Raw genomic sequence first — 17,360 nt, forward strand, 5'->3', positions numbered from 1 at the left:
CATCTCAGACCCTCAGCGATGGGAGGGAGCCACTCACGCGCTGGACAGCTTAAGTCAAGGAGCCCGCTCCGCGTGACCCACGGCCACCTGCCACGGTCCAGGCCCATCCGCTCGGCCGCCCATGAGCCTCACCGTGGGCTGCAGCCAGCTGGCAGACACACGTCCTGGGATGTCCCCACCTCTGTCACCCTGAGCCAACGTCCACAACGAGCCTGCTTCTAGAGGCGCGTGTCCACACGCCTCCCGGTGGGTCCGTCTCTCCGGAGGGCCCCGACGGACACAGCCGCCACGGGAACACCAGTGAGCAGCACATGCCCCTACCTGGGCCAGCCAGCCTGCACAGGGCAGGAGGCAGAGGCCACGACCCCAGGCTGGAGGGGCCCCCACAGCCAGGCCGACAGCGCCCCTGAAGGACACGGCATGGGCAGGGCACAGATCTCAGACAGGCCGCTCAGAGCCCAGGCATGTGCGACAGAGCGAAGCCGCCTCAGAACGTGGTCTGCGCACAGCGGAGACTCCGCGTGGGCGTGAGACACCCTGTGGCCGCGGCACCACATCCACAGCAACCGTGCGGCCGGGGCCCAAATCCTCCATCTGGTTCTTCCAGCACCTTCTCGCTCCACGTGCGAGCACGCTCCCTCCTGCCACCAACTCCAGGTGCGTCCCGGGGTCCGCTGGGGGTGGCAGCCGGAGGACTAGAGGGGGACCTCACCACGGCCCTGCCCAGGTGTCTTGGACTCATGTGTCAGGAGCCACACAGGTAAGAGCTTCTCTGTGCTGCTGTCAGGGGGCTCACGGCCCCGAGTGCACCCTGCACTGTGCTCGACAGAGGTGGGCACCAAGGCCCCAGGAGACACACATTCCCGCACCTGGTCCCCAACCCGGGTCACGGTGCCTGTGTGCACTCTGTCCAGACGGCTCCATTTTATAATATGTCAACTTATCACCCACCCACTGCTCCTGGCTGTGGGCATCGGGCCAGGTGCCAGCAGCACCGGCCACTCACGGGACCACAGCACAGCACGGAGGAAGCCTGGAGCCCGGTCCCCAGGTGCGACAGTGTCCATCTGGGCTGCGCCGGATGCAGAGCCGTGAGAGGCTCCAACGCCCACCTGGGCCCGCTCTGTCCCCACCACGGGGCAGAGAGATGGCACCAGGGGCAGGTACCCAGCCTCTGGGGTACAAGACGTCCCCACAGCACCCTCCCCGGTGTCTACGCACAGGGGCCGAGCAGGAGGTCGTGTCCCCGTGTCCCGTTCCAGTGCCGCCTCACATCGACATAGGACACCTGACTCACTGAGCAAGGAGGCTGCATCCTGCTCGTCAGGGCACGTCCAGGGGAACAAGAGCCCTACGTCCCAGCCTAAGTGCTACTGGGACCCAGGAGCTTCCAGAACATTCTGCAGGTCCAGCCGATCATGGCCACCTCCTAACACTAGCCCCTCGGAGCCCCTGACACAGAGCCAGCAGCTGACGGAGAGGCCAGGACCCCAGAGAGAACCCCCAAACCCCTGAGCTCCAGGACCTCTCAGGCGACCCAACGAGCCCCTGCGGTGGATCGCGAGCAAGGACGTCGGTGGCAGAGTTCCGAAACCCAGCAGGAGCGCAAGCATACCCGAACACGAGAGCAGACGCTTGGCGTGCCTTACTTAGCCAAACACGCACCTTTGCCCGCATGACCACACACCCCCACTGTCCGCCTCCAGCACGCGTGGTGGCTGCACGTGCCCTCCCGCCCCAGCCGGTGGACACGCGCACGGGTGTGAGTACTTATACCCAGCGGGCCCGCAGCACGGGCGTGGGGGCCTCAGGCCGGCGAACACGCGCACGTGCGTACTTACAACCTGCGAGCGCGCGGCACGGACACGGGGACCACCAGCCGGCGAGCACGCCGCACGTGCATACTTACAGCCGGTGAGCGCGCGGCACGGGGACCTCCAGCCGGCGAGTACGCCGTATGTGCGTACTTACAGCCAGTGAGCGCGGCACAGACACGGGGACCTCCAGCTGGCGGGCGCGCCGCATGGGTGCAGGGACCTCCAGCGGGGAAGCGCGCCACGGGCACTAGTACCTACAGCCAGCGAGCGCGCAGCACAGGCACGGGGACCTCCAGCTGGCGGGCGCGTGGCATGGGCGCGGGGACTTCCAGTGGGGAAGCGCGGCACGGGCACAGGGACCTCCAGCGGGGAAGTGTGCGGCATGGGCACGGGGACCTCCAACCGGCGGGTGCACGGCACGGGCACGGGGACCTCCAGCGGGGAAGCGCGCGGCACGGGCATGGTGACCTCCAGCCGGCGGGCACGCGGCACGGGCACGGGGACCTCCAGCCGGCGGGCGCGCGGCACGGGCACGGGGACCTCCAGCGGGGAAGCGCACGGCACGGGCGCGGCGACTTACTCGGATATGAGCCTCAAGAGCTGCATGCACTCGGACGTGATTTCCGGCTGCCTGTCCTGCGTCATCGACAGGATTCGTTTCTAGGAAGAAAGATCACAAAACGAACAGGCTTTGTTCCAGCACCGTCTGCGTGACACCAGATGCGGCACGGGCGCGGGGACCTCCAGCAGGGAAGGGCACCCCCCAGGGCACTGCGCCCCCCCGCCGCCACACAGGACGGACTGCGCCATCGAGGCACCCCCACGTCAGCAGCCGCTGGCAGCCTGGCACCAATCACCCCGGAGGCCGACGCGCACGACGCCAGCAGCGCCCTCTCCCGCCCCCACCGCACGGCCGGGGCCCTGCGCCCCCCGGACTTACAGCCCCGCCTTTGTTCTCTCCCCGCAGCAGTACCGAGGATGTGGGGCTGAGTCATCCCCTCGAGGGATGGGGCATCCAGCTACGTCATTGGTGCCCTCAGATGGCAGCCCCCCCCCCACGGGCACTAGCACCCAAGCGTCCCCAGCCTTTCCTAGTGTCCCCAGCTGTCACCGCTGGTGCGGATGGACCGTGAGAGGGAAGTGTGCAGAAACGGGAAACAGAAGCCTGGGATCCTCGGGGCTGCAGGGAAGCACTCTGCGGCCGCCTCCACCAGCGCTGCCGGCCGAGCACAGTCGCCCGAAGACCACGGTCCATGTCCCTGCCGGTCTGGGGGTGTGAGCTCCACACACGTGTGCCCATCCAGAGGACAAGCCTACATAGTGCTTCTTTCCTACGAGGGACGGTGGACGACTCTGCACAACCTCTCTCCCCAGAAACGGGCCATGGGTCCCGGCTGGCTGGCACATGGGGTCGGCACCACACCGTCCCCCTCCGTGGGGATTCACCACCACCCCCAGGAGGCCCTCCATGCCCCTGTGGACACTGGGGTGTCCGCCACTGGGCTTTCAACCTCCCCTCACTCCTCTCTACATGTGGACTTTACTTTTGCCAGAGACAGTGGGAATCGCCACGTGGAAGTTGGGACCACAGGGCAGGGCACATGGTCGTCCCCAGAGCCGCCTGACGTGAGACCCCGTCCCCAGAGCTGCCGGATGTGGGACCCCATCCCCAAACGCTGCCACTCATCATCTCACGGGGCTCACAAAACCAGGACCGGGAGCTTCTGCCCCCCTGGACACAACTGCGCCCTGACAGGGCCCAGGGCGTGCTGCCCCCAGCTCGGCCCCTTGCACGGTGCAGTGTTCCAGGGTGCAAGGGTCTGAGAAATGGCGGGAGGTATGGGAGGGCCGCCTGCAACAGCCCCTCACCCTCATGGGCAGGGGCCTCCCTGCACCCCAGGGAAAGGCGCATCCTCAGCTCCCAGACAGTGCAGAGGATTGTGCTCCCGTCTTTCCCTGGTGCCCACTCTTCCTCAGGCGTGAAATCACTCTTCTGGGGGTCTCCGCGTCCTGGGAATGCTCCCGGGTCAGGGAAGACTTCTATAAATACATGGGCATGCGTGGCTCCTGGCTGTCCGGCCTCACTGGTTTCCTGCTCAATCCCGCTGGGGACCCTGACACGGTCAAGGAACGCTGGGTTCTCCCCCACACCCCCAAGGATGAGATGACCCCCACCGGGTGGCCCCTGCCACACAGGCTGGCCCTCCACATTCACTGGGCACCTCCGTGGCCCGACCCCTGCTCCCCTCCAGCCACGGGTCCCGGGTTGGAGTCCTCGACTGAGCGAGGGTTGGGAGTCCTCCAGAATGGGCAGCGGGGTCGCGCGACAGCGTCCTGGGTGAAGGCGTGGCCCCCGAACTCAGGAACAAACTGGGTACCAATGCACCATGGACTCCACCCCCGCACAGTCCCGTGCAGCTTACTACCGACCCACAGTCCGGAGCAGCTCCGAACCTCTGCGAGGGGACCCTGGAGACCAACAGCCTCAGCTGCTCCTCCATCAGGTCAGCGGTGCTGACCCTGCCAGCTTCTGCACCACAAGTTCGAGGTCAGCACCCCCACTGGCCCACTGGGGGTGTGCACACGCTCCAAGCTCAGCCCTGCACACAGAGCACCCTGCTGCCGGGGTCCACGTCACCCGGCGGGCCGTGAAGCGCGGGCAGCTGGGCCCTGGGCTCGGACACCCAGAGAAGCTTCCAGTTCATCTTCTGCAGGACAACAGCCCCGAGCACCGGGCTGAGACATGGCCAGCACTCTAGGCCAGCCGGCGGCTGCGGGACACGGCCCCACTTCCACACATCCCCCGAGATGCTTGGGTACGTGGACACCGGGCACCGGCCACGGGGGGCACAGCAACGACACGCAAAATCTCACTCACCTTGAACTTATAGAAGAAAAGGCCCAACTTCATAGCCGACTCTCTTTTCTCGTAGAGTGCCTTCAGTGCCAGGATGCACTTCATCCGCACACTCGCGTCCTTCGGGACAGAGGAACGGGGTCCAGTTATCACAGAAGGGCAGCCTCCCCACCACACACTCTCGTCAGAAATGCCTCTGTCCGTGACAGCGCAGGTCAGCCCTCAGCCTAAAACGTTCTAGGTGGGACGTGGGGCTTTGCAACCCCCGCACAGTCCTGAAATACGCCTGCTGGGGTCTGAACTGTGCGTCCCAAAGTCACATGTTGAAACCCTTGCCCCCAGGACCTCAGGATGGGGCCGTATTGGGAGGTGGGGTCTTTAAAGAGGGGATTAAGTTGTAAAATGAGGTCACAAGGGTGGGCCTGATCCCATAGGATTGGTGTCCTTACAAGAAGAGGGGATGACGGCACAGATATCCACAGAGACAACCACGTGAGGACACGGGGAGAAGACGGGGTCCACATGCTAAGGAGAGAGGCCTCAGGAGGAACCAGCCTCAGCCCCGCCTGGATCTCAGACTCCCACCCTCGGCCCCGCCTGGATCTCACACTCCCAGCCTCCAGACACATCTCAGACTCCCAGCCTCGGTCCTTCCTGGATCTCACACTCCCAGCCTCCAGCCCCACCTGGATCTCAGACTCCCAGCCTCGGCCCCTGCTGGATCTCACACTCCCAGCCTCCAGCCCCACCTGGATCTCAGACTCCCAGCCTCGGCCCCTGCTGGATCTCACACTCCCAGCCTCCAGCCCCACCTGGATCTCAGACTCCCAGCCTCGGCCCCTGCTGGATCTCACACTCCCAGCCTCCAGACCCATCTGGATCTCCGACTCCCAGCCTCCAGTCCCCCCTGGATCTCAGACTCCCAGCCTCCAGCCCCACCTGGATCTCACACTCCCAGCCTCGGAATGCCTGGATCTCAGACTCCCAGCCTCCAGCCCCACCTGGATCTCACACTCTCAGCCTCGGAATGCCTGGATCTCAGACTCCAGCCTCGGCCCCTCCTGGATCTCACACTCCCAGCCTCCAGTCCCCCCTGGATCTCAGACTCCCAGCCTCCAGCCCCATCTGGATCTCACACTCCTAGCCTCGGCCCCTCCTGGATCTCAGACGCCCAGCCTCGGCCCTTCCTGGATCTCAGACTCCCAGCCTCGGCTCCTCCTGGATCTCACATTCCCAGCCTCGGCCCGATTGGATCTCACTCCCAGCCTCCAGAACTGGGAGGAATAAATGTGTGTTGTTTGAGCTGCCCCGTCTGGGATATCTTTTATGGCCACTCAAGCTGACTAATTCAATGCCCACAGCTAAAACAGCCCTGGGCATCCGTATTGTAGTTTTTTTTATTTTTCTAAGGCTCCAGGCCCAACACGGTGCTCGAACTCAGGACCCCAAGATCAACAGTCCCACCTTCCACTGAGTGACCCAGCCAGGCGCCCCTGCAAGATTTTTCTTCTAAGCACAGAAAACATGCATTTGTACCCATGGAGTTACCAACGTTTTATCTTCTGAGAGATCTCGTCCAGCATCAGTGTCCTTTGTGTGAGTGAGAACACAGAGGCAGCCTGATTCAGAAAAATGTACCCGGGGGGCGCCTGGGTGGCTCAGTCAGTGAAGCATCTGCCTTTGGCTCAGGTCATGATCCCGGAGTCCTGGGATTGAGCCCTTCGCTGGGTTCCCTGCACAGCCTGATTATCCCTCTGCCCCCTGCACCCCGCCCCCCGCTCATGTGTGCGCACACGTTCTCTCTCTCTCTGAAGTAAGTAAAATCCTAAAAAAAAAGAAAAGAAACATGCACCCGGACCACCAAATCCAAAGTGGAGGGCAGGCACGCGACCTCTGTACGCCCCACTTCCTTCTCTGCAGAAAACCAAGTGAGTCCCTGAGGGATTGTTTCAGGGAATAAAGAAGCAGAGTCCAAAGCAGGACACAGGCCGAGGGCCAGACACGGGGCACAAGGTGGGGTGAGGCTGCTCAGTGCTGGCCGGCCTGCAGGGGTGCACCGGGCGGCTCCCCGTAGGGAGAGCCGACGTCCTCTGCACTCAGGGCTCAGTCCCTGCAGGGGACATTCCGACAGCCACTCCCGGGCTCTGGAGGGCATCACAGTGCCCTCCCGGAGGTCTGTCACCACGCCCCGGGCAGAGCAGAGCGCAGCAGGGTCGGGACAGGAGGGAAGCCGCCCTCTGCATCCCAGCTCCCCGGGCAGCAGGGAGCATCGCGGCAGCCACCACACGCCCCACATTGCTGGAAGAGCCGCCCTCATCGGACCCCTGCAGGCCCCACATTGGCCACAACTGGTGCCCCGACCGGCCTCCTCCCTCCACACATGGGCTCCCTTGGCCGAGGCCCCAGGAAAGTCTCTATGCTTGTCGTTTGTGCACTAAGCCAGCTGCGCTCCCCCCACAAAGAAAAAGCAGAAAAGTCTGCTCCAGACCAAAGTCTGTGACCCCCAAAATCCATATGTTAAGTCCTAACCCCCCAAGGGGATGGTATGTGGAGGTGGAGCCTCTGGGAGGTGATGGGGTCATAAGGGTCAGGGGTAGGGTGAGATCTGGGGAGCCCCTCGCCCCCTCCTCTGTGTGAGGACCCGGCGAGGAGATGCCCTCCGTGAAGCAGGACAGAGAATCCTCTGCACATCGCGTCTGCCGGCACCTTGGCCTGGGACGTCAGAGCCCAGCCGTGAGAGCAGTGAGCGTGTGCGGATCGCGAGCCCCTGCGGGTGGTGTTCCGCCCCGGGGCCCACACAGCACACCAAGCAACGGCTCAACGTTCCAGTCCCCCTCCCCTGCCCTGCAGCAAAGAAGCCCCGTCTTCACGGCCCAAGACCGGTCACCACGCATGACTGACGGCTGCCCTGCCGGGCACACCGATCACCGGCAGCACGCCGAAGCAAACGTGCCGTGCGACCTAACGCGGAATAAGCCACCAAGCTGGGAAAACCCACAGACGACGCAGAAACTCGTTTGGGGCCTCACCTGCAACAAGCACACAGAGCAGTGCGTGCACCGCAGAGATCCCTCCCCACACCGGCCCGCCTCCCCCCACACACCTGCCCGTCTCCCCCCGCCGCACACCTGCCCGCCTCCCCCCACACACCGGCCCGCTTCACCCCGCCGCACACCGGCCCGCTTCACCCCACACACCTGCCCGCTTCTACCCCCCACACACCGGCCCGCTTCACCCCGCCGCACACCTGCCCGCTTCCCCCCACACAGCTGCCCGCTTCTACCCCCCACATACCTGCCCGCTTCCCCCACGCACACATGCCCACACACCTGCTTCCCCCCACAAGGCAAGAGCCCCAGCTCGGGAGGCCAGAGGAGGAGGAGGACAAAACAGGACCATCAGCTCCAGAAACATGAAACACAGCCGCAGGGTCATCACGGACAATCCTTAGGGCTTCATCATGTTTAGTTCTAACACAGACAGCATCTATTCAGAAGAACTGACTTTTGCTCATTTACGTCCGTGACGGGAGAAACACCGCCCAACGTCGGCAGCTGCGGGTGTCCCCCCCACACGTCTGCGCTGCTGGGGATGTGAACGTGCAGGATTCAGAGCTACTGACCCGGAGCAGGCGCGTGCTTAGGATTCCCTGTGTCAGGCAGCCTCAGGACTGTGGGTGTGTCTCCCAGTTTGCGAGCGGGCAGCAGACGGACAGGGTGGACTGGGCGGGCAGCCTAGGACTACAGACAGCCGACCCTGCCCCTGAGTGCAGCACACCATGCCTGCCCCATTATCTAAGCTAGGGACCCGGATGCAAACCCTGTGCCGGGGGGCAGACACGAAGGAGGGCCACGTCCCCATTTCTCCAGGGGACAGGTGAGCCCCTAAAGCCTGAACCCTCTGTCACCCCACAGCGAGGACAGCTACAAAACTGCTGCTTTGTGGAAAACCTCCTTCTCAAAGCTGGACTCATGAAAAACTGTCCGGGAGACATGTGCTCGCTCCGTGAACGAGCCACACAACACAACACACCTGTGGGCCCCCCAGTGGAGGCGGCAGACCAGCAGGGCACACGTACCTTGTCGTACAGCATCCAGCCGATGTACTTCAAGTAGTTGTTGTCCAGGAACATGTCCGGATACAGCCTGATCCAGCAGCCGAGCTCCCCCATACAGATCACACGGATGTCCGAGCTGATGTCACTGACAAACGAAGCAAGACTGTCACCCAAGAGCCAGGAAATATCTTCAGCACAGCGGGGTGCACGTGTCAACGCAATGCTGAGTGAGGCTAAGACAGCCTGAGACACAGGGACACGGGGGGAAGACGCACACTGAGGCTCGGTCACGGCCTGAGTCAAGGGGACATGCGGGGAAGACGCACACTGAGGCTCGGTCACGGCCCGAGTCACGGGGACACGCGGGGAAGACGCACACTGAGGCTGGGTCACGGCCTGAGTCACAAAGACACGCGGGGAAGATACAGACTGAGGCTCAGTCATGGCCTGGGTCACGGGGGACACGCGGGGAAGACGCACACTGAGGCTGGGTCACGGCCTGAGTCAAGGGGACATGCGGGGAAGACGTACACTGAGGCTCGGTCACGGCCTGAGTCAAGGGGACACGGGGGGAAGACGCACACTGAGGCTCGGTCACGGCCCGAGTCACGGGGACACGGGGGGAAGACGCACACTGAGGCTGGGTCACGGCCTGAGTCACAAAGACACGCGGGGAAGATACAGACTGAGGCTCAGTCATGGCCTGGGTCACGGGGGACACGTGGGGAAGACGCACACTGAGGCTCGGTCACGGCCCGAGTCACGGGGACACGCGGGGAAGACGCACACTGAGGCTCGGTCACGGCCCGAGTCACGGGGACACGCGGGGAAACGCACACTGAGGCTCGGTCACGGCCCGAGTCACGGGGACACGCGGGGAAGACGCACACTGAGGCTCGGTCACGGCCCGAGTCACGGGGACACGCGGGGAAGACGCACACTGAGGCTCGGTCACGGCCCGAGTCACGGGGACACGCGGGGAAGACGCACACTGAGGCTCGGTCACGGCCCGAGTCACGGGGACACGCAGGGAAGACGCACACTGAGGCTCGGTCACGGCCCGAGTCACGGGGACACGCGGGGAAGACGCACACTGAGGTTCGGTCACGGCCTGAGTCACGAAGACACGCGGGGAAGATACAGACTAAGGTTTGGTCACGGCCTGGGTCACGGGGGACACACGGGGAAGACGCACACTGAGACCCGGTCACGGCCCGAGTCACAGGGACACGCGGGGAAGATAGAGACTGAGGCTCGGTCACGGCCTGGGTCATGGGGGACACACAGGGAAGATGCACACTGAGGCTCGGTCACGGCCTGAGTCACGGGGACACGCGGGAAAGATGCACACTGAGACCCGGTCATGGCCCGAGTCACAGGGACACGCGGGGAAGACGCACACTGAGGTTCGGTCACGGCCTGAGTCACAAAGACACGCAGGAAGATACAGACTGAGGTTTGGTCATGGCCTGAGTCACGGGGACACACGGGAAAGATACAGACTGAGGCTCAGTCACGGCCTGAGTCATGGGGACACGCGGGAAGACGCACACTGAGGCTCAGTCACGGCCTGAGTCACGGGGACACGCGGGAAGATGCGTGGCATCGAGGCTAACCCTTACCGGTAGCGGGGCACAAACGTCCTCTTAAAGAGTGCACAGATGATGTTGTCGATGGCCATCGGCTTGTTCTGGAACTGCAGGAGCAGAAGGACAGGCGTGTTGGACAGAAGCAGGGGTCTGCGGGCTCCTCGAAGCTGCGGCGGGCATGCAGGAGGCCCACACGCGGCCCCCTGGGTGGTCGCCCCTTGCCGCGCATCTGCGTCCTGTACGTGGGTGGTTCTGCCACCACAGGGCCGCAGACCATCCCGCCTGCTCTGATTGAGCCTCCCGTGCCCTCCACACAGCGTCAATGCACACACGTGCACGTACAGGGCAGGGGTGCAGGGGCGAGCGGTGAGGGTGAGGGGTGTGGGGGTGAAGGGATGTGGGTGGGGGAAAAGGGCATGGGGTGGGCGGGAAGGGGCATGGGCTGGAGGGCAGGGGCGAAGGGGCCAGCAGTGGGGGTGAGGGGGTGCAGGGTGGGGGCAAGAAAGTGAAAGGGAGGGGGCAGGGGTGAAGTGGGACAGAGCAATGGAATGAGGGATGGAGGTGAAGGGGCTGGGGGGCAGTGAAGGTACAGGGAGGTGAGGAGCGGGGGGTGAAGGGTGCAGGGTGGGGGGAAGGAAGGGGTGGGGGTGGGGGTTAGGGGTGGGAGCAAAGGAGTAAGGGGTGGGGATCAAGGGGTGTGGGGTGATGCGGTGAGGGGTGGGGCAAAGGGGTGATGGATGAGCTTAAGGGGTGGGAATGAAGGGGTGTGGGGTGAAGGGGTATGGGATGACAGGGTGAAGGGCGGGAGTGAAGGGACGAAGGGGTGACAGGGTGAGAGGTGAGGAAGGGGTGATGGGGTGACCGGCAGTGGTGATGGGATATAGAGTGATGGGGTCAGGGGGTGGGGGTGATGGGGTGGCGGGGCGAGTGAGATGAGGGTAAAGCGGTGATAGGGTGTGGGGCGGGGTGAGGGGCAGGGTGAAGGCGTGACGGGTGTGGGGCAATGGGCTGAGGGGCAGGAGTGAAGATGTCATGGGGTGAGGGCTGGAGGTGACAGGATGAGTGCTGGGGTGACGGGGTGAAGGGGTAGGGGTGATGGGGTGAGGAGCGGGGGCTGAAGGGGTACAGGGGGATGGGTGAGGATGAAGAGGTGATGGGATGAAGGGAGTGGAGCAGGAGTAGAGGGGTGACAAGGTAAGCAGTGCGGGTGGCAGGGCACAGGATTAGGGGGTGAGGGGCAGGGGTGAGGTGTGGGGGTGACGGGATGCAGGGTGACGATGGGAGGGGGCTGCGCGGTGGGGGTGGGGACAAAGGGATGGGTGGGGTTCAGGACAGGGGTGAAGGGGTGCTGGGATGAGGGGGGACAGGGGTGGAGGCATGCAGGGTGAGGGGCAGGAGGTGAAGGGGTGACAGGATGAGGGCAGGGGACAGGGGTGAAGGGGTGACAGGGTGGGGGGCGGAGGTGAAGGGGGTGCAGGCGATGAGTGGGCGGGGCGCAGGGCGGGGCGGAGGGCTGCTCCCGGGCAGAGGAACCTGGCGGGGTGGGAACCCTACACCTGCACCGCTGTCTCTCTGGAAGGGCTTCTGCAGCCCAGGAACTGTAGGTGCCCCCCAAACGTGACCTCCTGTGTGCGCAGAGGTGCGGGCGGGGGATCAGAGGACGTGGGCGGGGGGGACGACACAGATGGACGCAGGGGGGACACAGATGAATGCGGGGGGACAAAGGGCATGGTGGGGGGACACAGAGGGCGTGGGGGGCGGACACGGGGCATGGGGGGACACAGAAGTCGCGGGGGGGACACAAAAGTCACAGGGGGGACACAGAAGGCGCGGGGGGGACACAGGGTGCAGGGGACACAGAAGGCGGGGGACACAGAAGGCGCAGGGGGACACAGAGGGCACGGGGGGACACAGAGAGCGCGGGAGGGACACAAAAGTCACAAGGGGGACACAGAAGTTGCAGGAGGGACACAGGGTGCAGGGGACACAGAAGGTGGGGGACACAGAAGGCGCGGGGGGACAGAGAGGGCACGGGGGGACACAGAGGGCACGGGGGGACACAGAAGGTGCGGGGGGACACAAGGAAGCAAGGGGGCACACAGAATGCGTGGAGGGAGACACAGAAGGACAAGGGAGTGGGACACAAGCCGCGGGGGGGGGGACACAGAAGGCGTGCGGTATGGGGGGGCACAGAAGGCGCGGGGTGTGGGGGGCACAGAAGACGCGGGGTGTGGGGAACACAGAGGGCGCGGGGTGTGGGGGACACAGAAGGCGCGGGGTGTGGGGGACACAGAAGGCGCGGGTGTGGGAGGCACAGAGGGCGCGGGGTGTGGGGGGCACAGAAGGCGCGGGGTGTGGGGGACACAGAAGGCGCGGGTGTGGGAGGCACAGAGGGCGCGGGGTGTGGGGGGCACAGAGGGCGCGGGTGTGGGAGGCACAGAGGGCGCGAGGTGTGGGGGGCACAGAAGGCGCGGGTGTGGGAGGCACAGAGGGCGCGAGGTGTGGGGGGCACAGAGGGCGCGGGGTGTGGGGGACACAGGGCGCGGGGTGTGGGGGACACAGAGGGCGCGGGGTGTGGGGGACACAGAGGGCGCGGGGTGTGGGGGACACAGAGGGCGCGGGGTGTGGGGGGCACAGAAAGCGCGGGTGTGGGGGGCACAGAGGGCGCGGGGTGTGGGGGACAGAGGCGTGGGGTGTGGGGGGCACAGAGGGCGCGGGGTGTGGGGGACAGAGGCGCGGGTGTGGGGGGCACAGAGGGCGCGGGTGTGGGGGGCACAGAGGGCGCGGGGTGTGGGGGACAGAGGCGCGGGGTGTGGGGGACACAAAAGGCACGCGTGTGGGGGGCACAGAGGGCGCGGGGTGTGGGGGGCACAGAGGGCGCGAGGTGTTGGGGGCACAGAGGGCGCAGGGTGTGGGGGACACAGGGTGTGGGGTGTGGGGGACACAGAGGGCACAGGGTGTGGGGGACACAGAGGGCGCGGGGTGTGGGGGGCACAGAGGGCGCAGGGTGTGGGGGACACAGGGTGCGGGGTGTGGGGGACACAGAGGGCGCGGGTGTGGGAGGCACAGAGGGCGCGGGGTGTGGGGGGCACAGAGGGCGCGGGGTGTGGGGGGCACAGAGGGCGCGGGTGTGGGAGGCACAGAGGGCGCGAGGTGTGGGAGGCACAGAGGGCGCGGGTGTGGGAGGCACAGAGGGCGCGAGGTGTGGGGGACACAGAGGGCGCGGGGTGTGGGGGGCACAGAGGGCGCGGGTGTGGGAGGCACAGAGGGCGCGAGGTGTGGGGGGCACAGAGGGCGCGGGGTGTGGGGGACACAGGTGCGGGGTGTGGGGGGCACAGAGGGCGCGGGGTGTGGGGGACACAGGCGCGGGGTGTGGGGGACACAGGCGCGGGGTGTGGGGGGCACAGAGGGCGCGGGGTGTGGGGGGCACAGAGGGCGCGGGTGTGGGAGGCACAGAGGGCGCGAGGTGTGGGAGGCACAGAGGGCGCAGGGTGTGGGGGACAGAGGCGCGGGGTGTGGGGGGCACAGAGGGCGCGGGTGTGGGGGGCACAGAGGGCATGGGATGTGGGGGACACAGGCGTGGGGTGTGGGGGGCACAGAGGGCGCGGGTGTGGGGGGCACAGAGGGTGCGGGGTGTGGGGGGCACAGAGGGCGCGGGTGTGGGGGGCACAGAGGGTGCGGGGTGTGGGGGGCACAGAGGGCGCGGGTGTTGGGGGGCACAGAAGGTGTGGGATGTGGGGGACACAGAGGGCGTGGGGGCACAGAGGACGCAGTAATCGCAGTTTGAACTTACTGAAACCAGAAATGACGGGAGAACAGAAATGGGACTGAGCCAGGGGCGTGGGGGTCCACCTGCGTGTCCCCAGAGGACACCCCCCCCCCCCAGGGAGCCCAGCTGGAATCTGGAGCCGGAATGTGGAGCGACTGGGGGCCCACACTGTGCCTTCTGCGCCCCCGCCTGCTGCCGTGTTGTGGGGACACCCTAACCCCGGAGAATGGTCCCAAGGCCTGGGGGACCAGGCGCTGCAGCACGAGGCCACAGCCGCCCCGCTGACGGAGCAGGAACCCACAGCGGTGGGGCAGCCCGGGCAGGGGCGGGGGGCGGGGCCTGTGGGCCCGAGGGGCGGGGCCTAGGGGGAAGGCCTGGAGCCAAGGGGACGGGCCAGGCCCAGACTCCCAGGTATGCTCCCTGCCTCTCTGCACCAGGTGCTGTCCTCACACCTGGGTCCCCTGCCTCCTCTCCAGGGTGGACCCTCCCTCCCCCCCGCGCACAGTGACGGCCTCACCCCTGCGTCCCCACATCTCAGGTGCACCCTCCCCCCCCCCGCGCGCAGTGACGGCCTCACCCCTGCGTCCCCACATCTCAGGTGCACCCTCTCCCCACCCCCGCACGCAGTGACGGCCTCACCCCTGCGTCCCCACATCTCCGGTGCACCCTCCCCCGCTGTGCACAGTACCTCCTCACCCCTGCGTCCCCCCATCTCCGGTGCACCCCCTCCCCCCCCCCGCGGTGACCCCAGCTGGCCCGTCCCGCACCTGGTGTCTGCGCTGGTCCAACAGCTCCATGTAGTACTCGTGTCCCTCCTCCGTCTGGGACCCTGCCCCCCTGCACACAGTACGTCCTCACCCCTGCGTCCCCCCATCTCCGGTGCACCCCCTCCCCGCCCCGCGGTGACCCCAGCTGGCCCTTCCCGCACCTGGTGTCTGCGCTGGTCCAACAGCTCCATGTAGTACTCGTGTCCCTCCTCCGTCTGGGACCCTGCCCCCCTGCGCACAGTACGTCCTCACCCCTGCGTCCCCCCATCTCCGGTGCACCCCCTCCCCCCCCCACGGTGACCCCAGCTGGCCCTTCCCGCACCTGGTGTCTGCGCTGGTCCAACAGCTCCATGTAGTACTCGTGTCCCTCCTCCGTCTGGGACCCTGCCCCCCTGCGCACAGTACGTCCTCACCCTTGCGTCCCCCCATCTCCAGTGCACCCCCTCCCCCCCCCTGCGGTGACCCCAGCTGGCCCGTCCCGCACCTGGTGTCTGCGCTGGTCCAACAGCTCCATGTAGTACTTGTGTCTGCCCTTGAGCTTTGTGATGCTCTCGATCTCGTACAGCCGCTGGGCCGTGCGCCTGCCCGTGCAGATGCCCTGGTTCACGCTGGCGAGCGCCGTCAGCAGCTTCATGGCTGCCAGCAGAGCAGGCCGTGACCCTGGGGCTGGGACCCCAGGGCCGTGACCCCAGCGCTGGGCTCCACCTCCCACCGGAGTGACCGTTCTGCCAGTACTCAGAGGGGCCTGGGGATGAAAGGGGCTGGGAGGTCGGGGCGGCTCGAGGGCCTGCCGCGTCCTGCCCCTTGCTGGGTCACAAGAGTGGGTATGGTCACACGTACGTGATGACCATGCATGCGGACCCGAGAACACATCTCAGTGTCCCCAGGGCGTGCACACACGCCGCGACCTTCCCAGCTGCAAGGTCACGTCAGTGCCCCAGAGCCGGCAGGATTCAACCAGGTGGAAAATGTCCTCAGAGGGCACGCAGGGCCAGGACCAGGGCGGGAAACGTGCTTCTACTGAACAACCCCAGCTCAGCAGGCTGCAAACGCCCGAGGGAGCCTCGCCATGACCGGGACACATGGCGGCTCGGGACCAGCAGTCCAAGGTCAGAGCTCACACGCAGGACCCTCCGATGGCACATGGCACCATTCACACCGTGTCCCCTGCAGACCCAGATGTGGGGACGAGACACACGCAGCCCCTGTGTGGCTGAGACACCCTTACACACAGGTCGTGAGAGCCCTAATCTGCAGGGACCCATCTGACACGGGACCTGAGTCCCTGTGGGACACATCTCACTAAAGCATCGTCTCAAACTTTGGATTTCTTCATGGTTCCTAACAGGTCCCTGCAAAGATCACGCTTCCTTACCAACATTTCTGTGTGAGGATCCCTCCTCAGACTGCTAGAGGCCAAGGGACACTGCACCTTCCGGAAGGATGCAAAACTCACAGGACTTGTAACACAGACCCTCCTACCAAGTCCCTGTGGTCAGCACTGACCGCTCAGAGTGTGTTCCGGGAGAAGATACACCGGGTACCGACAGCTGATCAATAACCCAGTTTGTGGAATTCAGTCACTTAGAAACACAACAGCCCAGGGACAGGAGAAACAGGACACACCCAGGTGGGCCAGCCCTAGGGGCTCCTGTAGGGACAGAGGGACAGGACACGCCCGGGTGGGCCAGCCCCGGAACTGATGAGCCCACCCTCTCTGCAATGTCAGCCTTGCACACCGTGCCCACCCATCACGGCCTTTGCCATGGAAGATGAACAGGACCAACTTCCGGTCTTCCTGAAGCAAACGTCCCTCTGTGGCTTCTCCGCCCCTCCAGCTCCTGGTGTCCACCCGCCCAGCAGCCTCTGCCCCCTGCAAGCCAGCACACTGGCAGCCCCGGGTGTGGACACTAGCCCTGGGACAGGAGAAGCCCAGGCTGAGGCCCCTGGGCCTGTGTTCGTGTCCCATGGCCCCTGCCCCCACGGCCCCTTCCCCCACGGTCCCTCCCTGCCCCTGGTCACACGGCCCCTGCCCTCCATGTCCGTGGCCCCTGACCCACGGCCCCTCCCTGCCCCCGAGCCAGCAGGAGCCCGGGCAGGGCCCTGTGCAGCACCTGACCTGCCAGGGAGCTGGTGTGCCGCAAGCTGTACACGGCCGAGTTGGTGAGGCCGCTGAGCATGCAGATCACCGTGTCCATGAGGTGTCCGTCACACAGCACCGAGGAGTGTGTCTGGTGCACCAGCAGCTCTGTGAACTCACAGAAGTTCACCCGAAACCTTTTCCAGAAGGGCCCCGGCCCCACGATGGGGTAAAAGTCATTCTGCTGCGTTCAAGACAGAACAAGGGAAGACGGGGTCAGATGCCGCGCCGGGTCTGGGCCCATCCCACCATCATGACATACAGCTCTGCTCCTGGACAAGGGACTCTGGGTCACATGACCACACGCTGAGCCTGCACTTGGGGGGGTGACAGGTCCAATCTGACACAGGGTGACCCCCAATCT

General features: G+C 65.5%; 1 protein-coding gene across 1 annotated transcript in view; it reads right to left on the reverse strand.

Moving 5' to 3' along the window:
* Positions 1 to 17,360, reverse strand: part of LOC118538479 (cohesin subunit SA-2-like) — a 73,443-nt gene that overhangs the window by 27,657 nt on the left and 28,426 nt on the right. Inside the window, exons 7-12 of the mRNA XM_078064555.1 lie at positions 16,976 to 17,180; positions 15,341 to 15,492; positions 10,354 to 10,427; positions 8,753 to 8,876; positions 4,696 to 4,794; positions 2,398 to 2,477 (exon numbers count right to left, since the gene is read on the reverse strand). Of these exons, the coding sequence (XP_077920681.1) occupies positions 2,398 to 2,477; positions 4,696 to 4,794; positions 8,753 to 8,876; positions 10,354 to 10,427; positions 15,341 to 15,492; positions 16,976 to 17,180 (734 nt within the window). The remainder of the gene's footprint in view (positions 1 to 2,397; positions 2,478 to 4,695; positions 4,795 to 8,752; positions 8,877 to 10,353; positions 10,428 to 15,340; positions 15,493 to 16,975; positions 17,181 to 17,360) is intronic.

Source organism: Halichoerus grypus, chromosome X (genome assembly GCF_964656455.1).
Source record: "Halichoerus grypus chromosome X, mHalGry1.hap1.1, whole genome shotgun sequence".
NCBI classification, from domain to species: Eukaryota; Metazoa; Chordata; class Mammalia; order Carnivora; family Phocidae; genus Halichoerus; species Halichoerus grypus.